The sequence below is a fragment of the Chelonoidis abingdonii genome, chromosome 10, assembly GCF_003597395.2.
Source record: "Chelonoidis abingdonii isolate Lonesome George chromosome 10, CheloAbing_2.0, whole genome shotgun sequence".
NCBI classification, from domain to species: domain Eukaryota; kingdom Metazoa; phylum Chordata; order Testudines; family Testudinidae; genus Chelonoidis; species Chelonoidis abingdonii.
In genome coordinates this window covers 41126124-41152227 of record NC_133778.1, presented here as the reverse complement: position 1 = coordinate 41152227, position 26104 = coordinate 41126124, and the positions used below count along the sequence as shown (strand labels likewise).

The 26104-nt window shown below is 43.2% G+C and overlaps 2 protein-coding genes across 5 annotated transcripts in view; both read left to right on the top strand.

Moving 5' to 3' along the window:
- Window positions 1-247: 247 nt before the first annotated feature.
- On the top strand, window positions 248-4012 carry SP5 (Sp5 transcription factor). The gene is made up of 2 exons (XM_032771081.2): window positions 248-591; window positions 1310-4012. Exons 1-2 carry the CDS (start codon window positions 541-543, stop codon window positions 2357-2359), a joined length of 1101 nt encoding a protein of 366 aa, XP_032626972.1. The 5' UTR covers window positions 248-540; the 3' UTR covers window positions 2360-4012.
- Window positions 4013-15589: 11577 nt separating this feature from the next.
- ERICH2 (glutamate rich 2) overlaps window positions 15590-26104 on the top strand; it is a 38321-nt gene continuing 27806 nt past the window's right edge. For 3 of the 4 annotated variants that reach the window (XM_075070128.1, XM_032771066.2, XM_075070129.1), the window contains exons 1-4: window positions 15590-15818; window positions 15906-15954; window positions 19736-19769; window positions 23178-23214. In XM_075070128.1, coding sequence (XP_074926229.1) covers window positions 15811-15818; window positions 15906-15954; window positions 19736-19769; window positions 23178-23214 — 128 coding nt within the window. In that variant the 5' untranslated portion in view covers window positions 15590-15810. Of the gene's footprint in view, window positions 15819-15905; window positions 15955-19735; window positions 19783-23177; window positions 23215-26104 lie in introns of all 4 variants that reach the window. The other variant, XM_075070127.1, reaches the window with a different exon arrangement.

The following is a 26104-nucleotide window of genomic DNA, read 5'->3' as shown; positions in this document are numbered from 1 at the left end:
AAAAAAAGCAAGGGGTGGGGAGATCCAGTGTCATGAGCATCCAATGCGTGGGTCTCCCCAGGCGGTAAGGGGCCCTTTGATCAAGAAAATCCAATTATTTGTGTATATACATTTCCCACATAGTGATTACTTCATTAATTGTCCCGCCTTTATCTCCTCCCTTCCCATCCCCCCTAATAATCAGTTCTTTTATCCAGACCAACAAACACACCATAGGAGCTTTGTGGATTCAAAGGATTTGCTTTCGCTTCTGAAAGAGCCGCTATTCTTTGATGATTGGGTAGCGGCAAACTTCAAAGCCATAAATCTTCCCTCTGACTGGCTGGCGGCCCAGCAAAGTCCTTATCAAATTCTTGGAGGTGATCCTGGTGCAGTCAGACAGTCCGCGCAGAGGCAGCGCGGGGGGGTGGGCCGGACGCAGAAAAAAGAGATCAGAGAGAAGGAGAGAGAAGGAAGCTGGGCAGCTCCTCGTCTTCCCCTTGGCGTCTCCATGCCTCGGCACTGCCCCGGTGTCCTCCCCTCGCTCCGGGAGCAGTAACCATGGCCGCAGTGGCCGTCCTCCGGAACGACTCCCTTCAGGCTTTCCTCCAGGTCAGTACCGGCGCCGCCCAAGGAGAGCCCAGCCCTGGGGGGTGGGGGAGGTGGGGAATCGCTGTGTGTCTCTCACTCTGACAAAGACGGACCTAAGTCTGAAGTTATGGGGGAGACAGCGCTCCAAGTAAGGCTAAAGCAGGGAGCAGCCAGGCTACTTTGATCTGGGGATCGCGAAGGCAGTGTCAGCCCCTACCCCTAAGAGGCTTGCTCCAGTTGAAAGGACAGGTCTCAAGTAAACTAAAGAAATCTCCTTGGCTTAATAACTCCCCACTCTAGAGTCCGGCTGGCCACTAGATGAAGAAGTTCCTTGGGGGCTTAAACCATTCGCTTGCAACGGGTGCTGTAAACAATCACTCCCGGGCTACGGAGCAGCGTCGGGTGGTTGAGTGATGGGCATACACTTTTGCATGCAGGACCTAGAGTTACTTGAAAGATCACACAGCACAAAGCGGGCGTGTGTTTAGAGAGCGGGAGAGCCGCTTGTTGTGCCTGTCCCGTTGCTGACTCAGGCTTCTCTTTACAGACATCTCAGTATTGTTTGGGGAAAGTTTCTGCCCATGTGATGAGCGAGCAGAGCTCTCCGGTTCCCTGGAGAACGCACAGAAACTTTCCTGTTCCTTGAGCTGCAGCGTCTGCGGTGGAGGGAAAGGGGAGATGATCGCGGGGTAGGCAGCGGTTAGTGACCTAGTCTTTTTCCTCCCTCCCCCACATGCAGGATCGCACCCCCAGCGCCTCTCCAGACTTGGCAAAGCACTCGCCCCTGGCGCTCTTGGCCGCCACCTGTAGCCGGATCGGACAGCCGGGCACCGCCCCTTCGGATTTCCTGCAGGTCTCCTACGACCCAGCTCTGGGATCCCCATCCAGGATCTTCCACCCGTGGAGTAGCGAGATGCCAGCCCATTCCCCCGGGGGGCTCCCCCCTCCGCATCCCAGCCTGGGGCTCACCCCCCAGAAGAGCCACCTGCAGCCTTCCTTCGGGGGCGCTCACGAGCTGCCCCTCACCCCCCCGGCTGACCCTTCCTACCCCTATGAGTTCTCCCCAGTCAAGATGCTCCCCTCCTCCATGGCCACCTTACCCTCCAGCTGCCCCCCGGCCTACGTCCCCTACGCCGCCCAGGCCGCCCTGCCTCCCGGCTACTCCAACCTGCTGCCCCCGCCGCAGCCCTGCAGGCAGCTCTCCCCCACCCCGGCCCCTGAGGACATCCCCTGGTGGAGTCTCCAGCAGGCGGGGGCGCCGGGCGGCTGCAGCCACCGCTTCCCTGCCGCCGCCCTGCCCAGGAGCCTGGTGCTGGGCCCCTCGGACCTGGCCCAGTACCAGACGCAGATCGCCGCCCTGCTGCAGACCAAGTCACCCCTGGCGGCCACGGCCCGGCGGTGCCGCCGCTGCCGCTGCCCCAACTGCCAGGCTGCGGCGGGCAGCGCCCCGGAGGCGGAGCCGGGCCGGAAGAAGCAGCACATCTGCCACATCCCGGGCTGCGGCAAGGTCTACGGCAAGACCTCGCACCTGAAGGCGCATCTGCGCTGGCACACGGGCGAGCGGCCCTTCGTCTGCAACTGGCTCTTATGCGGGAAGAGCTTCACGCGCTCGGACGAGCTGCAGCGGCACCTGCGGACTCACACGGGCGAGAAGCGCTTCGCCTGCCCCGTGTGCAACAAGCGCTTCATGCGCAGCGACCACCTGGCCAAGCACGTGAAGACCCACCAGAACAAGAAGCTCAAAGCCGCGGGCGACGGCGTGAAGCGGGAGGACACGCGGGGCCTGTGACCCGGGTCCGCCGCCCGGCCCGGCCGGAGAGATTCGGGACCACTGCCCGGCCTGAGGGGCCCCCGCGCCCGGAGCCCTGGCCCGGGAGACTGGAGGACCTGCGATGCGGGCCCCGCAGCCCTGGGAGGGGCAGGAGCTGAGCCCTGGTCCGGGAGAGCGCTGGGCTTTGCTGCCTTCTCCCGCAGGGGGTCTCTAGCCCTGGGAGGGCGCCCGAGGACCTGCTCCCGGCCCGGGAGGGTCCAAGCTCTGCGCTCCGGTGGGGCTCTAGGAATTGGAGTCCTGCCCTGGAGGCTTATGGGGGCCCCCGGCGGCACTGCCCTGTATATGTCCCATTGTCCTAAGAAGCCCTTGGACAAGTCCCCTTCTCTGGGCCCAGGGCAAAGATGCGGGAAATACGTGGCTTCTTTCCGCCTTGCTACTAGCATCGGGATCTTTCTGGTTGTTGCTCAGTAGGAGTGAAGTGCCAGCTGTTTCCAGCGCTCTGTCTCGCTCCCTTCCAAGGGGAGCTCTGGACGCAGGCTGGGCCACAGGATCACTCCCCCACTTTGGAAACGGGGTTACTTACAACGGTCTGCTCTAAGCCAGTAAACAAGAGCAGCAGCTTTAGTCTGGGGACCTGGCTCTTGGGTCCTCGTTTCTTTCAGGGGAAGAGACTGAACTTTTGTGTACAGGTTATTTAATAGCGTTGTTTGAATAAAAGTGTTTTTCTTGTCCTTGGCTCCACGCGGGGGCTCCAGCATGAGATGTTTCTGTAAAGCGACCTGCAATTGCAGCGTGAAAATAAATACATTAACACCGGGGTCACATTGGGAAGATCCCACTGAGTCGGTTTCATTTGATCTTTTCTTCCTTCTGAAGGCTTTACAAAACGCCGCAGTTTGAAGAACTATTTTATCGTTTATTTGGTCTGAACAAATGCACCGGCCACATTTATTTGGTAAACACCCAACTGTTGCAATAGCTTAAGCCACAATCTGTTCCCGACATTTCATGCTCCCAGATATCTTTGCCAAGATAAGACAAAATTTTCATAGTATTCCATGGTATTCTACAGTAATAGAAGAAAGACTAACTTCCGCTGAGTGCACTTTACCTATAATACGGTCCAAACGTTTAACACTAAACTTTAACAACAGAGTACGAATTCACATTGATTTAGGAATACCGATTGAGAACTTTGTGAATGATCTAAAACTGGGGTCCTTTGGGCTGATGCTGCCTTCACTCCTTCTGGTATAGCCAAGCCATATGCATAAAGGGGAAACAAAAGATGAAAAAGAATTAAATCTTCACAGAGCTCATGTACAAACTATATTCTGAATCCGAGTACAGCTGGGAATAGTCACAGTTAATATACCCTTCTTATATGAAAAGAAATGCATGACAGCATGATATTGTCGTCAGCTTTAACTAGCCATTTCCTGCCTTTTGTTGGGCTATGTCACAGCACGATTAAAAATACTTTTGATATTTTAATTTTCTTTTTGTTTAACCATTGCACTATTTTGGGGGTAGGGTATTTACAATGCTCCCTCTCCTATCCAAGAGGCCAAAATGATTGTCAAGTAACTTGAGTAAGTCAAGATCTAAGGATTTTTTTACACAGTTATACATTTGAAAAATAGTATTTACCAATAAACTAATACAGTTCCCATTGAGGCATTATCAATCATGTATGTATGTATTTAACCACTGTATACTGTTACCAAATGTCTTTTAAAAGTACTGTAGTTACTGTATTTTACATTAGGCAGTTTGCTAATAAAAAATTCAAGTCATTATAAAAAAAAATCAAACCCATCAGGATCTTTGACTAGTCACTTGCTAAATTTCACTTTTAAAAATAGGAACTAATATATTAACAATTCTCTACTGGATATAAACATAAACCTCCATTAATTATCAGTAAAATAGTCAAAGGTTCTTTTAACAAATTGATCAAAACTTGTTTTTTGGTTGAATATTACATGTCAAATTTCAGGCTCAAATAGACCTGCAAAGTGGCTATTGTAATAGAAGTTCTGGGACAACCTTAATTATAAATACAGATATTGGTTGCCAGACAGCTTTTAATCAAGTGTTGGAGTTAGCAGTTTTAAAAATATTTATAATGTTTAATGATAGCAAATGTAAAATTGGTGGTGTTATATATTTGTTAAGATTTTATCTCTCTATAAAAAGAACCCAATTCAAAAGTACTCCAGTGAACCTTAACATCTGAAACACTTAGGAGTTCCTGTCTAATTTGTAATTCTCCAAAACTGCATATTACATCTATAGGAGAATATATTCATTTGTATGATCCTAAAATAATTTCTGCAGCAATAATTTCAGGGTTAAAGTATTAAATTAACAGGATATAATGAGCTATTGGCTATTAAAGATTCTTGCATATCTACTCTATAATATCTTATATGACAGAAATAGTTTAGTTTTAATGAATGAATGAAATCCTGTTGCAAAATATACTATATTATATATCAGATATAACTTTAGGCTGCTGATACTACTTCATGACATTATTTATATTGTAAAGAAGAAAGCAACAATAACAGGGAAAATGATAGGCATATAGAGGGTCCAGATCCAGAGGTCCTCACTCAGGTAACACTTTCACTGAGACAAGATAAGGCCCTGAATATGTTAACTATGTAATGATTTTCAATTTTAAAAGATTTTCTAGTGTGAAATGGCTTCTTCTAGCCTTCCTTTCTTTGGGATTGAGTCATATTAAGTGATTAGTACAATTAACTCAACAAGATATAGAAAGCCTCAAATTAACACTGGTTTAAATAGGAATTTGTTTCACAAAACAGGGAAATTACCAATTTTTAAAAAATTATTCAATTCCATGTACAATTCAATTCTATTTGCAATGGAAATGGACAGTGCTGTTGTTGAGAGCAATGGGGAGAAAGGACGTAAAGTTTTACAGTGTGAAAGCTCCACTCAAATATAATATAAAGGACTTTGATGTTGCCACAGTACAATGGCCTTTTGCTGCTAAAAAAATGGCAAGACCAAAGTGAAGCACAAATATGAGGTGAATCAAGATATTTGTTGTTTTATAGCAGGAGTTTGGTCTGTAACAAATGCAGAGAAGGGCTCCCATCTATGACAGTGTCCCATTCCAATGCCTTTATCCTATTATAGTAAACAAGGTTAACATAAATAGCCTGATGATCACTGATGCAGCAGAGTGGCAGTTTCTAAACTAGGTCATTATAGATAAAACTGTATTCTAATTGAATTACAGCATGGATTTGATCTGTATCTAGCTAATCAAAAGCCTTGCTATTTGTAACTGTTCATTTTTAAAAGTATACTTCTTTTTTTATAACTAAATTGGTCTTTAGTTAGCTGCTGTTCTTATATTTGTGGCTACTAATCAGATATATTACTCAGAGTGGGTGGGACGCATTATTTCATTTGGTATAATATACTTCGGGCCCGATTTTGCTTCCAGTGAAGTCAATGGCAAACCTCCCATTGACTTTGGTGTTCCAGGATCAAGCTCATAGTAAAGTGGCATGTTCTGTTTTGGCTGGTTCCTGAAGACAAAACTGTTGAAGTAGATAAAGCTTCTCTATTGGCTTAATTGCTAGCAGGATCAGGCCGTAGGACTTTCAAGTGGTAGGGTGACCAGATGTTTCGATTTTATATGGACAGTCCCGATATTTTGGGCTTTGTCTTGTATACATGCCAATTACCCCCACCCCGTCCCAATTTTTCACCCTTGCTATCTGGTCACCCTAGGTAGAACAGGGCCAGATAGTCCTATCACTATGTCATTGGGGATTTCTGCTAAAAAACCCCAAAACAAAAACCCTGAAGGCTTGATGTAGTCCATACATTTTACATGGTACTCACATGTAAAACAGGAAAATGCGCAAATTAAAAATATAGAAAGTCAACTTTAACTGAATGTTTGTCAGGAGAAAATATTCACTAATTTAAAACTTTATGTCAATGCTACCTAAAATCTTAATCTGTGTGGTAGTCAAAAAAACCAATCCAAAATCTGGAATCAGTGACAAACGTAAATAATGAAGCCTGAAAAGTTATGTAGAATTTAACAGTCAAATGAATTTTGTGATATAAGGAACAACACATTGCAGTAACATATTGCATAGATTTCTAGAATTTACTTCTACCTCAAATTGTACACTACAATAAAAGTAACTGTATTAACTTTGCATTCCTAAAATACATTGTGCACCTATAATTGCTTGCAATCAACTAGCAGTTAGTTTTATAAAATTAAATGCTGAATATCTTTAATTATAAATGTTGAGTATGTGTGCTATTTAAGGTCAGTTCAGCTCTGAATTTTAAATCTAGGTTAGTTGCTATAACAGACACCTCATGTAGGCTAATTTATCTCACAGTTAATTCAAATTAATTTATAAGAAAAATACATTATATGGTCTCAAAAATGAAATCTTGAAATGTTTTCTGTACAGTGTTGAAAGGTGACTTTCACACCTGGGGAAACTTGGAAAAAAGAGAACGTTCTGTATTAAAAGAAAAAGATCTATTCTCCATTACTATTATTAGCTATAGAGTCAAAACCTGCAATCCTGACTCAGGCCTTGAGCCAGACACGACTCATATGACTTCAGTAGGACTCATGCCTAAGTGAGGATTTCAAAATGAGAATTTTAGTCTTCACATTCCCTCTCTGCTTGATAATCCAACAAAACCATGATCTTGGGTTTACGAGGATCTCAGTCTGTTATTGTAGAAGTAAATATAATATCACAATTTCAGCTGCATAACTTCACTTCTGAACTGAGTAGAAGGAGAATGTAAATTGTGAAGGGAAATCTCTTCTTTAAACACACATCTTTGGGTAAAAAAAACAACAGTGACAATGAAATCTTTTTTAAAAATGGAAGGTAAAAGATATATTTTTAAAATCATTCAAGTTAAAGTGATACTTACAAAGTTGTAAAACCATTGAAGGTGATGTAGCTAATCTAACAGTTTATGATTTATTAATAGCATGACTGACAAATTCAACCCACAACAGGAAGTTCTGCATAAAAATCAGTGTCAGAATAGATCCTGTATTATAAATTATTCCTGGGCATTTTTTGTTGGTGTTTCAGATGGATTTTATCTTATGAAGGTTAACATTTTATTACCCAGACACCTTTTTTCTAAGCATAATATCCATTTTTTCCTTTGCAAATTTCTCTGATACATTTGCTAGTTATACTGTCTTGCATCTTTTTAAAAGTCTCTTACTTGATTGAGGTATCCAGTAAAATAATGTCCACATGTATTATTCTTCCCTCTATGACAGAAAACAAATAGATGTAATTTGTTAAAGATTTAATCACATAGTTGGGGCATACTGGGATGTTTGCAGATATCTATAGGTTACATTAATTTTAGAGTAACTCTAGCTCACATATTATAAATTTGAACATTGTCATTACTAATATCTCATCTCATAGACTGTTGAATATGGAAGAAACAGGCAATATTATATACTTGCTGACATCTTGATAGCTTTATTTATTGGACATGATGTACATTCTACCCTTCACTTCCTTTATTATGCTGAAACATTATCCCCAATAGTATTTCAGGCTTTGGTATAATCATTAGACATGTGGCAATCCACTTGTAGCTTAGATATTATTCATTATATTCACTCTATGCAGAGGACCAGCACAGTACCTATGCACCTTTAAGTGAGTATTAAGCAGTGCATAGGCATTGTGCTGGTCCTCATCTGGGTGAGTTTCACTCTATATGTAGTGAAGTACACACATAGAGTATCCAGTTTATTGAAAAGAATGTTTATGATTTCAGAATAGATCCCCTATTCTTTTTTTTATTCTTCCAACTATTTTAAAAGATGTAAGTTTACTCATTAATTATATACCCATTTTAGTGAAGTTCATCTGAATTCTTATTTAAAGATTTGTAGATTTCAGTTACCTCAGCAGATGATGGATTTACCTGCTAACCCACAGGTCTTGTAGATTTTCATGCCAAACTTGAGAAAAATACGTCATGCATCTACTGTAAGAGAAATCCACTCTATCTTCCCCTCCTGGCTTCTGGCAGTCTGCGATTCAGAATTGCCCTTAGCATGGGGTTACATCCCTAACCATCTTGGCTAATAGCTGTCGAAGGACCTATCCTCCATAAAATTATATAGTTTTTTTTTAACCCAGTTATACTTCTGGCCATCACAACATCCCATGACAATGAGTTCCACAAGTTAATTGTGCATTATGTGAAAAAGTATTTCTTCTTGTTTGTATTAAACCTGATGCCTATTAATTCATTGGGTCTCTCTCTCTCACACACACACACACACACACACACACACACACACGGCTGTTGGGAAAGGGTGAATAACACTTCTCTATTCACGTTTTCCACACCATTCATGATTTTATAGATTTCTATTATGCCCCCTCAATAGTCTCTTTTTTAAGATGAACAGCCCTAATCTTTTTAGTTTCTCCTTGAATAGAAGCCATTCCTATCCTTGATCCTCTTTGTTGCCTTTTGTGAACCTTTTCCAGTTTCACGATATCCTTTTTGAGATGGGATGACCAGAACTGGACACAATAGTCAAAGTGCAGGTGAACCATGGCTTTATATACTGGAATTATATTATCTGCCTTATTTTCTATCCCTTTCCTAATAGTTCTTAACATACTGTTAGCCTTTTTTACCATAGCTACACATTGAGCTGAAGTTTTCAGGGAACTATCCACAATGACTTCAAGGTCTCTTTCTTGAGAGGTAACAGCTCATTTAAAACCCATTATATGTGTGTAGTTGGGATTATTTTTTCCACTATGTTTTTGTGATTGGGTGGACAAACCCCACACTAGAGAACAAGGAGTTAAGGAGCAACTCTAGGCCCAGGTGCCTCCAACAAGCCACACCTGCAAAGCCTGCACAAGTTGGAGACGGTGTTTAAAAGGGGAAGCAGAGCTGGTCAGAGGAGAGCAGGCAGTGGAAGGAAGTAGATCTCTGCTCTGAGCTCTGGGGAAGTACTGTCCCAGGAGTTCTCGTAGCCTGAGACCTGGATGAATAGACCTTATAGGACCTACAAAGGAGAGATGGGAAGGTTAGAGACTGTGTTTGTTATTCTATAATTTACTCCATAGGAAAAAGGGTAGTAAATGGTTCTGGGGGTAGGCAGCTGCATAGCACCCTAAGGTGCAGAACACAGCTGCCCACCAAAAGTCCTAGGGGAAGCTGAAGGACAGGACTATAAGTGAGAAGGAGTAACCACCTGCTGCACCCCTACTTGAGCCCTAAGCGGCACTGGTGGTGAGCATTCCCATTTTACAGCATTACTTTGCACTTTCCAATGTTGAATTTCATCTACCATTTTGCTGCTCACTACTCAGTTTTGTGAGGTCCCCTGCAATTCTTCTCAGTCAGCTTTGGACTTAACTATCTTAAATAACTCTGTAATATTTGCAAACTTTGACACTTTTCCAGATCATTAATGAATCTGCTGAACAGCATATGTCCCAGTACCGATTCTTGGGTAACTAAGGAAACTAGTTAGTGACTGGATCACCCTTATCCACATGCTTGTTGATACCCTGAATGAATTCTAATAGATTGGTGAGGTATAACTTCCCTTTACAAAAGCATATTGATTCTTCCCCAACAAATAACGTACATCTATATATATCTGATAACCCCATTCTTTACTATAATTTCTACCAGTTTGCCCAGTACTGAAGTTAGGCTCACTAGTGAGGATTGCCTCTGGACCCCTTTATAAAAATTGATGTAAATCTAAGGCAGCCTGAGCCTGTCCAGTGGGCATTCTTTGCCATTTCTCAGGGAAGGGAGGCAATGGCCATCTTCTCCCATCCCCTTCTGGGTGATTTGCTCCCTCTAGGGAGTGCAGAGTGCAGCAGAGTGCTGCACTGCAGAGTGCAGCAAGGGTCAATCAGAATCTTGACACCTGATTACTTTACACTTTAAAAAAAATTGCACGTTGGCTTGATTATTATACATTATTTTACAACAGTGTAACTCCATTGACTTCATTGGAGTTACTCTTCACGTACATGATAACACCCTTGTCCTGATTCTCCTCCCAGTTCTTAACATCTTTCAGTAGTCAAAGGTGATCATCTTTTCAATTTTTCCCAAATATTAATCAAATCTTATATGTGCCTAATGAGACCAAATCTTATGAGCTTTTTAATAGAAAGACTGTCAGGGTCATTATACAGCTTATTAAATCTACAGTATTTGCAAAGGAAAGGTAGTAGAGGGTATATTCAATGTTTGAATAGTTAAGAGAGGTAACAATCAGACAGAACTGTGAGAAGTGTCATCAGAGTAATTAGACTGACTGATACCATGAGATACTATAAGTAAAACTGACTTTGGAGCAACACTATTAATATATGCAAACTCTAAAATTGCTATGCTAATATGTGGCTCTACCCCAATCAGTTCTTGGAAATGACATGGAGGACTGTAGGTTCTTCCCTCCCCCAGCCCTGTCAGCTGAAGAAATTTCTTGAAAAGGATCACATACCTCAAGAAGAGAGATAAGAAAGGCAGGAGCCTGAAGATTATCACCCCTCTAATAATCCAGAGGGTGATGGAAAAGAGAAGGAAATAGTTTTCACTGGGGAGCATTCACCTTTGAACAAGAATCCCTCCACCTAGCTCCCTGCAGGATCCAGTAGAGATGAATAAAATAATCCCTCAGCCCATATATTCACAAGTATGGTTCTTAATAAACAGTACAGAATGAAGAATTTCAGTTCTCTTCTCTCCCATCCCCTTGGATCTCACAAAAGGCAAAAACCATACATCTGTAGTAATTCCCAGTCCCTTGTATAGCTCTTAGCATGAGAAAGAGAACACAACCAAGAAAATGCAGGAGGTCTGACTGGAATAAGAAAGCTAATTTGTATGAATTACTTGTTCCCTTTCCGAAACCAGGTGAATTTTAGGTAGGATTCCATTCAATAAAACTCACCAGTGTGCAGCTGGCTTATGTTTTTTTGTAGGGCTTATGCGCTCCCAAAGAATGCAAAACATTATGCTTTTATGCTATTGTGAGTTATAGATACATCTTGAGAAGACAGATCCCAAAATCTGAAAGGTAATCTTAGTGAAATAAGTGTCCACAGATGGGTTTATACTGGTTTAAATTAAATCTGTTTAAAATCACATCTGTAATTTTCATATGCAGTGTAACTCTCTTGTGCAGACAAGGCCCAATTTACACTCATGCTTCTCATGCCTCTGGGTAGTCAAGAATAGCTAGAATACAGCACAACATGTTCTGGCCATGCAACCTGTTGCTAGAATCTACAATGGGAGGATGCAGCCTAGAACTAGCTATTCTATGGGACCTTGAAGAAGCTCTACCTTGGCAGAGGAAGCAACTTATAGAAAAGAGAATCCTGTAGCACCTTATAGACTAACAGACGTTTTGGAGCATGAGCTTTCGTGGGTGAATACCCACTTCGTCAGATGCATGTAGTGGAAATTCCCAGGGACAGGTATACATATGCTAGCAAGCAAGCTAGAGATAACGAGGTTAGTTCAATCAGGGAGGATGAGGCCCTGTTCTAGCAGCTGAGGTGTGAAAACCAAGGGAGGAGAATCAGGTTTTGTAGTTGGCAAGCCATTCACAGTCTTTGTTTAATCCTGAGCTGATGGTGTTCAATTTGCAGATGAACTGAAGCTCAGCAGTTTCTCTTTGAAGTCTGGTCCTGAAGTTTTTTTCTGCAGGATGGCCACCTTAAGGTCTGCTAATAGTGTGCCAGGAGGTTGAAGTGCTCTCCTACAGTTTTTGTATATATGCCATTCCTATGTCTGATTGTGTTCCATAGTCTTTTCCGAGAGACTGTCCAGTTGGCGATTGTACATGCAGAGGAACATTGTGGCATAGTATGGCGTTATTACATTGGTGGAGTGCAGGTGAATGACCGGTGATGGTGTGGCTGATCTGGTTAGGTCCTGTGATGGTGTCGCTGTGTAGATATGTGGGCAGAGTTGGCATTGGAGAGTTTGTTGCATGGATTGGTTCCTGAGCTGGATTACTATGGTTGGTTTGCAGTTGCTGGGTGAGAATACGTTCAGGTGGCAGGTTGCTGTGGGCGAGGATTGGCCTCCACCGACAAGGCCTGTGAAAAGTGTGGGATCAGTTGTCCAGTGGGTTGTAGATCCCTGATTGAGCGTTGGAGGGGTTTTAGCTGGGGGTGTATGTGATGGCCAGTGGAGTCCTGTTGTTCCTTCTTTGGTTGTGCTTGCAGTAGGAGGCTTCTGGGTACATGTCTGGCTCGTGATCTGCTCCCTTATTCCCCATGCGGGTATTGTAGTTTTGAGAATGCTTGGTGGAGATTTTGTAGTGTTGGTCTCTGTCTGAGGGTTAGAGCAGATGCGGTTGTACCTCAGTGCTTCTGTAGAACAATGGATCGTGTGATTGCCTGATGGAAGCTGGAGCATGAAGGTGGCATAGCGGTCGTAGGTTTTCGATATAGGGTGGTGTTAATGTGACCATCCTTATTTGCACCGTGGTGTCTAGAAAGTGGACCTCCATGTAGATTGGTCCAGGCTGAGGTTGATGGTGGGTGAGGCGTTGAAATCGTGGTGGAATTTTCCAGAGCTTCTTTCCATGGTCCGATGATAAGATGTCATCAATGTAGCATAGGTATGAGAAGCGGCGTGAGTGGACGAGAGCTGAGGAAGCGTTGTTCCAGGTCAGCCATAAAAATATGGCATATGTGGGGCCATGCGGGTGCCATAGCAGTGCCACTGATCTGGAGATATATATCGTCATCAAAATTGAAAATAGTTGTGTGTGAGTATAAAGGCACAGAGCTCAGCAGCCAGTTGTGCTGTGGCATCATCAGGGATAACTGTCCTGACAGCTTGTATTCCATCTGTGTGTGGGATGTTTGTGTAGAGAGCCTCTACACCATGGTGGCTAGGATGGTGTTTTCTGGGAGGTGACCAATGCATTGTAGTTTCCTGCAGAAATCAGTGGTGTCACGGAGATAGCTGGGAGTGCTGGTGGCATAGGGTCTGAGTAGAGAGTCCACATATCCAGACAGCCCTTCAGTGAGAGTGCCAATGCCCGAGATGATGGGGCATCCAGGAATTTCCGTTTGTGATCTGGGGTAGTAGATAGAATAAGCCTGGTCGGCTCTGAGGGTATGTGATTTGTTTCGGTGTTAGTGTAGGGAGTGTCCTGAGTAGATGGTGCAGTTTCTTAGTGTATCTCAGTGGGATGCTGAGGGAAGTGGCCTGCTAGAATTTGGTATTGGAGAGTTGATCTGGCAGCCTCCTTTTGGTAGTCAGGACTGTTCATGATGACAACAGCAACGCTTCCTTATCAGCCTCTTGAATGATAATGTCAGGGTGGTTTCTGAGCTGTGGATGGCATTGCGTTCTAGCACGACTTAGTTATGAGGCAAGCGATGTTGTTTTTCCAGATTTTCTGCTGTGTGCGTCGGCGAAGCATTCAATGTATGTAGGTCCAGGCTGTCATTTCGATCCTCAGTGAGGAAGTCCATGTGGAGTTCTTCTTCTTTGTGCTGCTGGTGGGAGGATACCTGTGTATCAGCGTAACTGTTCAGTGTTGCCTGGAAGTATTCTTCCGAATCGGAGATGGCGAAAATAGGCTTCCAGATTGCCACAGAACTGTATCAGTGGTGGGGGTGGCAGGCGCAGAAAGAGAGTCCCTGAGTATGAGACAGATTTTTCTTCTGGGAGTGTGTAGTTGAGATAATTGACGATATTGCTGGGTGGGGTTAGGGGTACCCGGTTGTGGGTCCCATGTGGCAGCAGGAGTTTAGACAGCTTACAGTCTTTTTCCTTTGTACATGAGGTAAAGTGAGTAAATAGATCTCCTGGTCTTATTAGTGAAAGCCGTTTTTATGGAAGATTTTGGTTATTAATGAGAGTCTCCAGGTTGGAGAGCCTTTTTGATGTTTTCCTGTTTGCTGTATAGGATGCTGATCAGTGGTTCCTCAGTTTCCTCATCAACCTCATGAAGATAACTCCAACTACAGACAGATATCATCTTCCTTTCCAAATGCAAACGGATGGACATCATACCAAATGGACTAAAGGTAAAAAATCCACTGCTATCTACATACTACACAGACCACAGTGAGAGATTATGCCATACTTTATCAGAGAAACTGAGGAACCACCTGATCAGCATCCTATACATTCCCTCCTGCACCCAAACTCTCTCTCAGAGCCCACACCCCATCCCCCTGTCCCAACCCTGAGCCTCCTCCTGCACCCAAACTTCCTTCCAGAGCTTGCACACCGCACCCCAACCCCTGAGCCCTCTCCTGCACCCAAACTCCCTCCTAGATCCTGTCTCAGACAGGAGCCCTCTCCTGCAACCAAACCCCTACCCCAACCTGGAGAAAGTGAGTGAGGGTGGGGGAAAGCGAGTGATGGAGGGAGGGGATGGAGTGAGCAGGGGCAGGGCCACAGAGAAGTGGGAGGGCCTTGGGGCAGGGAGTGGGGCAAGGGAGCATTGGGTCTGGCAGATAGACAGCTGGCAACCCTCCTTACTCGGGGGTGTGGTTTTTTCATATCCCTGAGCAACCTACGTTTTGCGACATAACTGGGAATGCAGACATGGCCTAAGTCAATACAGAAGCAATTTAAACTAAACTGAAGAAATCTACTCAACCTGAAACTGGTGTTAGCTGCAGTTTAACTAAATTAGTTTACAAACTGATTAAGTTAAACTGCTCTAACTTCCTTTTGAAGGCAAGGCCTTAGGCCTCTACACTAGAGCATCAGGGCAATGCAGGGCACCTTAGCTCGCCCTATGTATGTTTCTACACGAAAATTTTGCTCCCGCTGAAATAACTGCCATGCTATGCTGAATGAACAACTCCATCTTCGGGAGACGCACAAAGTCAATGCTGCCGTAGTTAGATCTACAGCAGCGCCAGTGTAGAGACCCCATTGCTTACACTGTTACTGGCTTTAACACGTGACATAACCTTTACTTAAAAATCCATCTTTGATTCCTGGAGACTCCAGGCCAGTCCTAGAGGGTTGGGAACCAAGCCGCCCCCTGCACCTATTCACTGCTGGCGGTCGGGCGGCGAGCGCGCTTTCGAGAGAGGAACCGCGCGCCTGCCTCCCTCCCGCCTGCCTTCTGCGGGGCACCCTCTCCGCTTTGCCGCCCTGCGACAATCCGGGCCTGTCTGTCTGGGGGACTGGCTGCTATCGGTCCCCGCCCCCAGAGGGCGCTCGCCGGCCGTTCGGAGGCTGCGGGTGGAGCAACACCGGCCTGGGCCCCTTCGTTCTGCCGGAGCGTTGCAGGCCGGGCCCTGTTTTTGGCTGTTCTTTGCCTTGGCGCTGCTGTTGCCATGGTCACGCTCCGGCAGCCCGGCCTGGCTCCCGCGCTCTGGTTCTAGCAGGAGAGAGCCCGTCGCCCCGCCAGCGACATGAACAGGTAGCGGGTCCGCTGCTTCTTCCCTGGCGCCTTTCCGTGACGGGGGCGTGCGGCCCCTGCTTCTAAACACCCTGCTTTTGTCTCCAGGTGTGAGGTGGGCTGGGGCCCCGGGACTCCCAGGACGACAACCCCCAAGGTAAGAGATTCCCCCTCCCTGCACCCAGGCTGCCCACTGCAGCCTCCTAGGTAAGAGATTCCCCCTTGCCCCACCTAAGCTGCCCACTGCAGCCCACTAGGTAAGAAATTCTCCCTCTCCGCCCTGCCCACTGCCGCCCCGTAGGTAAGAGATTTCCTGTCCCCCCAACCAGGCCGGTCACTGCATCCCCCTAGGTAAGAGATCCCCTCCTCCCCCCGCAACCAGGCCGCCCACTGCAGCCCCCTAGGTAAGAGATTTCCCCCTCCCCCTGGCCACCCACTGCAGCCCCCTAGGTAAGAGATTTCCCCCTCCCCCTGAACCAGGCCGCCCACTGCAGCCCCCTAGGTAAGAGATTTCCCCCTCCCCCTGGCCACCCACTGCATCCCCCTAGGTAAGAGATTGCCCCCTCCCCCCGAACCAGGCCGCCCACTGCAGCCCCCTAGGTAAGAGATTTCCCCCTCCCCCGGCAGGGCCGGTTCCAGGCACCAGCATTCCAAGCTGGTGCTTGGGGCGGCATTCTGCAAGGGAAGACAATCCCTGTTGTTTTGCCCCCAAGCAGCACGCCAAATTGCCGCCGCGGGCGGGGGTGGGGAGGCAGTCCGTGCGCCCTTAGGGCGGTAGGCGCGTTTTCACGGTGAGGGCAATTCAGCATCAGCTTCTATGTTTAGCTGTCCGGGGCGGCTTCAGCTAAACATAGATGCTGCCGCTGAATTGCCGCAGCCGCGGAAACGTGCCTGCCGCCCTAAGGGCACACTCGGACTGCCCCCGCAGCCTGCAGTGGCTATTCAGCGCTGCTTGGGGCAGTGAAAACTGTAGAGCCGGCCCTGTCCCCCGGCCTCCCACTGCAGCCCCCTAGGTAAGCGTTTTCCCTTCCACACACACACACCTCCCACTGCAGACACCAGGGTAAGAGAACTGGGGAGTTTGGTGCCTAACCTACTGAGATGCTTTTGAAAACCCAATAGGCCCCTTAATACCTTTAAAAATCTACCTCTAAATCTAGTCTCTATGACTCAATTTATTCATCTGTTAACAGGTCTAATATAATTGCTCAGCCTCATAGGTTGTGAAAAGCACCTCATGAACCATGAAATCTGGTCCTCCCTCCCCAGCCCCCCTGTGAAATCTGGTCTTTTGTGTGCATTTACCCTATACTATACAGGTTTCACAGGGGAGACTGACATTTCTCAAATTGGGGGTCCTGACCCAAAAGGGAGTTGCAGGGGGGGGTGTCACAAGGTTATTTTAAGGGGGTCACAGTATTGCCACGCATATTTCTGTGCTGCTTTCAGAGCTGGGCGGGCAGAGAATGGCAGCTATTGGCTGGGCATCCAGCTCTGAGGGTAGCACCCCCCCAGTAGCAGCGCAGAAGGAAGGGGTGGCAATATCATATAATTGCCACCCTTACTTCTGTGCTGCTGCTGGTGGCACCTCTGCCTTCAGAACTGGGCTCCTGACCAACAGCCGCTGCTCTCCAGTTGTTCAGCCATGAAGGCAGTACCGCCACCAGCAGCAGTAAGGGTACCAGTACCACAACCATAACTTTGGGAACCCTTACTTGTTTGGGTCAGGACCACTACAGTTACAGCACCATGAAATTTCAGATTTAAATAGCTGAAATCATAAAATTTGCAGTTTTTAAATCCTGTGACCATGAAATTGACCAAAATGGACCATGAATTTGGTAGGTCCCTACTCATAGGAGTGATTTGTGGCTTAATTACTGTCAAATTCTGCCTTCTAATGCATGCACATTAAGGGCATTAGTAATTGCTGTTCTAATTGAGAGTAAAATTTGTCTTTTACTTGGATCTTCCTGGTTGTGTAAGGCACTATGTACTTTATTATATGAATCATTTATTGTTTTCTGTTCTTTAAAGTCTCCCCCCACACCTTAAATGTAGTCTTGGTCATACTCCAATAATTTATGGTACTTTGAAAAGTAAATGGTCAAATTTCATCTACTCTTGTGGCATGCATTGAAACTACCTGCCGGCTGTTTTATTTTCAAACGTTAAGTTCCCATATTTTTGATAGGCAGGATTTTCAAGAATTCAGCACAAGACACAATGCAAATATCCTTCATATCTCAGATGTGCATATAGCAATCAGGATCTCAGGAATGCATCCTGCACAGTTGTAAATCCTACACATAGTTACTCAGGATCTCTTTGGTGAAAGCCTCTTGACATCAAGACATTTTTATTTCAGTGTCTTGTTAGGCCTAATTTTGTTGTTAGTATCCGTATTATATCATCACAGTTCAGGTTGTTGAGAGTTAAGATTGTGTCAGCACTTCCATTATAAACCCTATTTTTCAGGACTTCATAAATTTTCTGTAATTTGGTATTCCAAGTCTAAAAAAGCTGTTTTTTCCTTTGTTAACAGAAAACTTTTAAAAACTGAGAATAAAATATATGGGTTTGCTGGTTTCCAAAGCATATAAAAATATGCTTGTATAACTTGAAAGCTAATTTAGTTTAAAATATAATCTGACATGTGAATAGTCTCGATTTCACTGCAATCCCTCTTTTGTATATTAAAACAAAGGTAAAAGTTGTTAATGTGAGTGGTAACCTTTGTAAAGATGCTTAATTTCTATAAGAAAAAAATTTAGTGATTTTTTATGAACCTAAGTACATATTTACACTGTAGACTATAGGATTTGGTAAGTTCCATAGTATGCATATTTAAAACATTTTGGCTGGCACTGGTCAGTGGTACTGAGGTACAGAAATGTTCATGTCTACAGCGTCAGTCCGTTACAGCTCATGTTCTTAGTGGTTGAGAAGTTACCATCTGATGGCTGCATGAGATGAGTTTGATGTTCTCAGTCTGGCTTCTAGTGAAAAAGTATCCATATTCAAAAAATTATCACCATAATTGCTATTAGTTTCAGCCATAAAGCCAAGGACTAAATGGGCATGAAGACTCATTACCCTCCAACCCAGAGAGATGGTTCATTCAAATCAGATTAGTGGCAGATTGGCAGGGCAATGTAGGAAATCTTTTATTGACGTTGTCCCAGACTGACAGCCCTGGAGACTGAAGTCCTCTTTCACTGGTTTTGATGAGCACTGAATTCACATGATTTTGTTTAGAAAAACAGATGTACAGTCATGTAATTATCTGATGAATTTAGTGCTAAATTCTCCTCTCAAAAGGGTGTGTATAAAAATGTCAAGAAGTCTGTCAGATTTTTTTCCCTGTGATTTCTTTCACTGTGTATGATTCTCCACTCTGTTACACGAGTGACCAAATACAATAGAAATACAACTGGCCAAGTAGAACCCTTCTTCAAAATGAGGAGCACAAAAACCCATACTAATAAGTAGGGGAGAGAGGCATTGGGCTACCAGGGATCCACAAACACTACCAGTTAAGGAGTTGGAGAGCTGATCTTTTTTACTGTCATTTATAGAATTGGGATTTTTGTAGCTGCTTAATGTACAGTTAGGAAATAGCTCTTCTGGTTTTTGTCGTTATTCTGTGTTGTATGTCACAGGAGTATATTTTTTTATACTTAATGTCAATCCCTTTCGCAAATAGTTATATTTTTGAGTCAGAAGAAGAGTTGCAAACATCTATCCATGGTATGCAATCAGACAATTTGTAGCATATAGAAAGTTTATATCATAACAGACTAACTGATTCCATTTAAGAGCATTTTGAAGAATTATTCATCCAACAGATATTGAGATGCAGCTAACAAATTTGTTTACCGTCCCCATAAAAAAATTCTTAATGATAACTTTAATTATTTTCCTGTCAATTTTTTCAGGTCTCTGGAATGCTGGAAGTGGTTGGACCAGATGGTACTTGTTATAAGTTATCAATTAGTACAGTTTTTTTTAAAGTGAAGAATTATTTCTTCCAACATTTGAATAAAAATCTGTAGCTGTTATATTTGATTATAAAGTGATAAGTAAGCATATTTTTTCATCCATCTGTTTTTAATTTCTCAAATTTAAGCTTTATTTTTCATTTTTTTTAAGAAATGTCCCTCATATTTGCAGCTTGTCTTTCAGAGTGGCCACAGTCACACTTTTTCAAAGCTAATAACAGTGTAGCGATATGGATCTACCTAGTGGTGTTACCCTGTGAATTATGTAGTTCACATCTCTACTTTCCAGGAAGTTACACACACCAAGGAGTAAGAATCTGCTGACAAGCTTAGAGACCTAGTATGGAAATACATATGAGAATTCCCAGTCCTGTTCCCAAGTTCCAAATTAAAAATGAAGGGAAATCTTTTCAACACCTCTCCTCACGGTAAAAACATAAATTCAGATCATGAATTTAGATGTGATCCATGATGGTACTTAGGCAGTTAAGTCACATTTTCAGACACCACTATTATCCATAAAACTCCTGCTCAATTGCCTTCTAACCTTGTAGGTGCCTCAACTCATTCAGCACCTAAGCTTTTATCAGTGGGCATGTGTGCTGCAGTCTCACTAGTTAGCTGGGCGCCCATTTCCTCCTTGAGTCAGGCTTCAGTGCACATGCTTCAGTTACTTGGGTGTATATCTCCTGCCTAAGTCCCAGAGCAAGTCACAAACCGGGGAAGATAGTCATTCAGCTGCCTAAGTTGCGTGTGGGGACCTGATCCAGTAGGCATGGTCAGAGGCCGCCTAACAGATCTGGCCTCTCATAAACTTTAGCCTAGTGGATAGACTATTCACATAGTCTTCTCTCCTGCTGAGGGGGACAGCAGATTTGAACAGGGATTGTCTCTCTCTCTCTCAGGTGACTGCCCTAACCGCGAGGCATTGTAATTCTTTCACTGGCCCAATTAATATTTAATTATTCAATTATTTAATTGGATTAAATTAATTATTTAAGTGGCACAACTTCAACAGGCAAGATTTGAGGGAGATCCACATTGGAATATTTCATAACACACATCTGTTCAAATCACTTCTACTCAGAAGGAGGGTGGACTTGAACTGAGGGCCTCCCACATCCTGGGTGAGTATCCTATCCACTAGGCAGAGGGGTGTAAGGGAGGTGGTCCTCTTTCTCCTCCTCCTCGCCTGAAGGGTCCGATCCAGCAGGTAGTATCTAAGTAAGTCTACCAGATTGGGCCCCTCCATGTGATTTAGGCATCCGAATGCCTGTCTTCCCTGGTTTGTGGATTGCAAGCAGAGATAGGCACCTCCCTGCACCCTAGACTTAGCCACGTATCTCCATAATCGGGACAGGTTTTAGCACACATCAGGTTGATGTTGCCTAGGCTAGCTTCGGTGGCTCCCCAGCTAGTATGCTGGCTTTGTAGATCGCAGTCTAAGGTTGCTATCTCTCCCCATTCATTGTATAGGAGCTTAGGCGCCTACCTCAGGCTTTGTGGATCACAGTGCTATTTTTGTGTTGTTTCTAGAAGCCTAGAATTTAGGTGTTGCAATGCTGAGCATTGTAGCACCTCAGTCCCTTCCTCCGTCTGGGCCTTTGAAACTGTATTGCACAACTGGCTGTGTCATAAAACTGAAACTCCATATACCATATGCAAACTCTGGAAATTAATTGTCTAACAATCTGTATTTATAAAAATTGTGTGTATCGTTATATAAATAAAGAAAATGCCCTATTTCTGGCTTATAATTATTCAGAAGGAAAAGAGATTGTTAAAATATCCTCTTTTGGCAGTTGCTGAATACAATGTTAGATAGTCTATACCATGCATGCTCTATCCTTCCAGTACAGAGTCAGTGGTTCAGTATAATATATATGGAATATAGAGAAAGCCATTGAGCAAATGCAATTGATGACCAGGTACTCCATTGAGTATGCTTAGATAGATGTTACTCTAAAATACTGCAGTATTTCACGTTTCAAATATCTCTCTCTCTTCCTGGCTGTTTTCTAAATTTGATCTACATTCATTCACAGGAGAGTGTTAAAGAACGAATCGTTCTAAAATCTTTAGAAAGGAAGGAAGACCATACAGAATAACAGGACTTCAAGATTTTAAAAATCCCCTTTAGTCTACTGAATAAATGTACCTTGTGAAAAATACTTCAGGTCTCCTCTGAGTGATGTCAATGGGAATTTGGCATTGATTATATAGTAGCAGGATTTGGTCTTTAAACTTTCCAGAAAAACTGAATATAAATTGGCTTTACGCACCCAAATTGTTTTACAAATAACATTATGCAGAACAAGAAAAATTAGTGACCATTATGCACTCAAAGATTCATATTACCTTATACTGTACACTTAGACTGTTTTATAACTGAGGAAGGGAATGTTGACAAGACCATGGGATTTATCCTCGACTCTAAATGTTTTATGTGAATGATTAATTTCCACTTGGATAGCCATGTAATACAGACAATATGGACCTCGGTTTTATGTATCATCAGAGCTGCAGTATCCTTAATTGCATTTTCAGCAGTGGTTATAAGCCCTAATTCTAGTATGAAATTTGGGCCCACAGTCTTCTGGTCCAAGGATGAGTGCTACCAACTGAATTATAATGAAACTAAGAAAATTGTAATTTAATTTTTTAAAATTATATTTTACAATAGTTTGATATCAAAAAGGGAACGTACAAAGAGAAGATTCTAGAGCAGGGGGTCAGGACTCCTCAAGGGGCCATGAGGTTATTACATGGGGGGTCGTGAGCTGTCAGCCTCCAGCATTTATAATGGTGTTAAATATATGAAAAAATGTTTTTAATGTATAAGGGGGTTTGCACTCAGAGGCTTGCTGTGTGAAAGGGGTCACCACTACAGAAGTCTGAGAACCCCTTTTCTAGAGTTACTCTCACATCAACAACACTAAGTCTATTCTATATAACATTTACAAGTCCTCCATATATAGAGGCAGAGAAGACAGATAATACAGAAACATTTTAAAAATGCCATAGTATCAGAGATTTTTGAACAACCAGGTAATGTCAAGAAGAAAATTAATATCTAAAGTGAAAAATACTAATGTAATTTATAAACTGACATCTTAGCCATCCATTAATAGCTCAGTGTTTTGAAATATTCAGTGCTTCAAAAATTTTCTGTTGTCTGGTTTTATAAGCCATTTTCTCATAAGCTCGCTAATAATTCTTAAGTGCAATCTACTTTGGTAAATATATAGAAACTTTGACAGCCCAACATTAACTGTATACTTTGATAATGAACTAACTGTGAATAAAAAAATATGCAGTTTAAGAAAACATGGTCTGTTCTGTGTTGTGCTTAATACATCATGTGCATCTTTCTGTTTAGATGGATTTATTCTAGAAGCCTGCTTGACAATGTCAAGGTAAGAAAATACAGAAAAGAAAGACACAGTCTTGGCCCCAAAAAATTTCCAGAAGAAGTTTTGTGTTGTGTGAGGCAAGCTGTAAAGGAATGTGAGTTGTGTGAATTTGGGGAGACCTGGTGGTGGAGGAACAGTCAAGGCGATCGGCTGATGGCCTCCCACATCCACCATTTGTTGATCTATTCTTTCCTTTATATGTATTTAAAAGTAAGTGAAATGAGTTTTCATTGTATCAGTATATAATAATATGCAATCTTTGGGGCTAAAAAGCTTCCTTCTTTAGGTTTTGGAAGTTTATACCAAAACCATGATATATAAAAAATAAATTGCAAATCACAGTAAACAAGTAAAACAATGATACAATGCGAAGTGTTACATTCAACTATCACTTCATATATTAAAGGTTCTTCTATTGCATTAAATTGATCACGCACAAGAGGAGTCATGCCTAGTGGTCAAATCAAAATTTTAATACAAAAAGGGCACATTGTGAAAGATAAAAAAGGTTAAATATAGCATTTATTATAATGGTTGTGATATGACTGTAAAATGTCATATTTTCAAGCACTTCCTTAACAGTTAAATTCACATATTGTACTTTGAATGTTATAGATTTGTGCTAGTGATACATTTTTCTCAACCAGAACTACCAGTAAGCATCTTTTCAGTTAACTCATGCTTGTTCCTGGCCCAAAGGAGACATTTTTCTTCTATTTTTTAAAACATTTTGAGACTGTCCCATATTCATTAAGTCCTTATCAAGGTGGCTTCTGGCCAGGATGGATAAAAAGCAATGCTTTTTTTAAAAAAAAATATTTAAATTGGATTTTTTTGATAAAATGCTTTCTGAGAAAAAATCTATCTAAAGATAGTTTTAATTAAGATACATTATAGCACAAAGATACGGCATCATGGAATAGAGATTATAAATTCTAATTCTATAGTATGAGACAATATATTCACTTAATGCTTAAGAAAAGTTTTGTAAATGACTTCTAACAGTTCATGGATTAGGGGCCCAATTTTATGGGGTTCCACAGGCTTCTGTATAGATTATTTAGGTTACCGGTAATCTTTGTATCTGCTCAATGGGACTCAGTCCTCAGTCTAGAAATACCATCAGAGATACTTAGTTTTGCAGTTCTCAAACTGTGGATTTGTGACTCCAGAGGTAACATGCTTGTTAGCAGCAAAAATGTTTTAAAATAAATAAATATATAAAGGTGAGAAACAACAGATCTCAACTCTAGTGTCCTTCTGCAAAATTTGTGTACACAGAGTCGATCCCTTACCTCTCTCTAAAAGTGCAGAGTTTCAAAAAGTTCAATGAATAGAAGATTGTTGGGGGCGGAATAGATCTGAACAAGGAGAAGTCTGGAGATAAATGTGAGAAGCGAGAGATATATGCTTGTTTTGTTAAAATATTATATGTTTACTGTTGAAGGAAGAAAATCCAGAATACTTAACGTTGTTTTAGTCAAATAAAATAATTTAAATGTCTGTCTGGTGATGTTCTCCTAATACAGCATGGCAAGAAAATCCTCCCAATATTAATGATTAACCTGTTGAACTGGAGATAGTTCACCTCTGAATGACTTCCTAAATATCTCTTTGGTTACCTTTGGCATATGAAATAATCAAACAATCATTCATTTTCTGATATAGCTGTAAAACTAATCTGAAAAGTTTTCAAAATAAATCACTATTTAAAAATGTATAGTGTGTGCCTTCTAAAAATGAAACCTACATCTACCTCTGAGTTGTGAAGAATGTGTGTTAAGGTTATAGCAACAACAAGAATGCATTTTTATGTAGAAAACAATGATTAAATTGAGTCTTCCTGACAAATTGATTTAAATCAAATCCACCCTGCTTCTGGCCCACAATAATTCTCTGACCTTTCTGTGTTGCATGGCTCCAGAGGCTGCTCCTGAATCTGTGAGCTATCTCCTCTATTTGTCAGCAATAGAATGCCATGCCAGCTTTCATGGGAATAGAGTGTTTGCATATATTTGTTCTTGATGCCAGACAGAAGGAGCATTATTTGACTCCTTTTGCTCCCTCCTGCCCCATCCCTGGTAGTGTAATGAACAAGAGCTGTCTGCCACCTGTTGTCTCTTAGATAAGTTTTAGAAATGTAAAGAAGCTTGAAGAAATATTCTTAGCCATTAATAGAGACCAAAGATATGTCTCCCCAGCTAGTTCTGGAGTAGTTTTCATGTGTAGGTCCAACCACGTGGCTTTAATAGGAAAGGAGTAAAAAGATGACTACATGGACCCAGAATAGGGAGTCGTAGAGCATAGGTGCCAACTCTGGGGCTGTAGCACCCACGGGGAAAAATTGGTGTGTGCTCTGCACCCATTGGCAGTTCCCCACCCACGCCCCCTCACCTCCGCCTCCACTCCACCTTCTTCCCTGAGCGTGCCGCATGCCCGTTTTTTTCCCCCTAGCTCCCAGCCCTTGCACCGTGAAACAGCTATTTCGCGCAGCTGGGAGAGACAGGGGAGGAGGGGGAATGCGGTGCCCTCGGGGAAGAGGCGGGGCCGGGGCAGGGATTTGGAGAAGGGGTCCAATAGGGGCGGGAAGGGGTTGGAATGGGAGCAGAGCAGGAGAGGGAAAGGGTGGAGTTGGGGCCGGGGGCAAGGGGACACAAGCACTCACTGGTGCTGGGGAAAGTTGGCACCTATGTCAGAGTGCAGGGCATGGCAAGTTTATTTTAATGAATCTCTAATGGTGAAAAGACTAGTGTAAATTGGACGCTTTAAAAAAATCACTCTGTGGATTAAAATGCCTGAACCTGGCTACATCATTACTGTATGGTGGTGTACTGGTGCTACACAGTGTAAAAAGTCCTAGCTTAGATAAAAGGGCTAACCTATACTGAGGAAA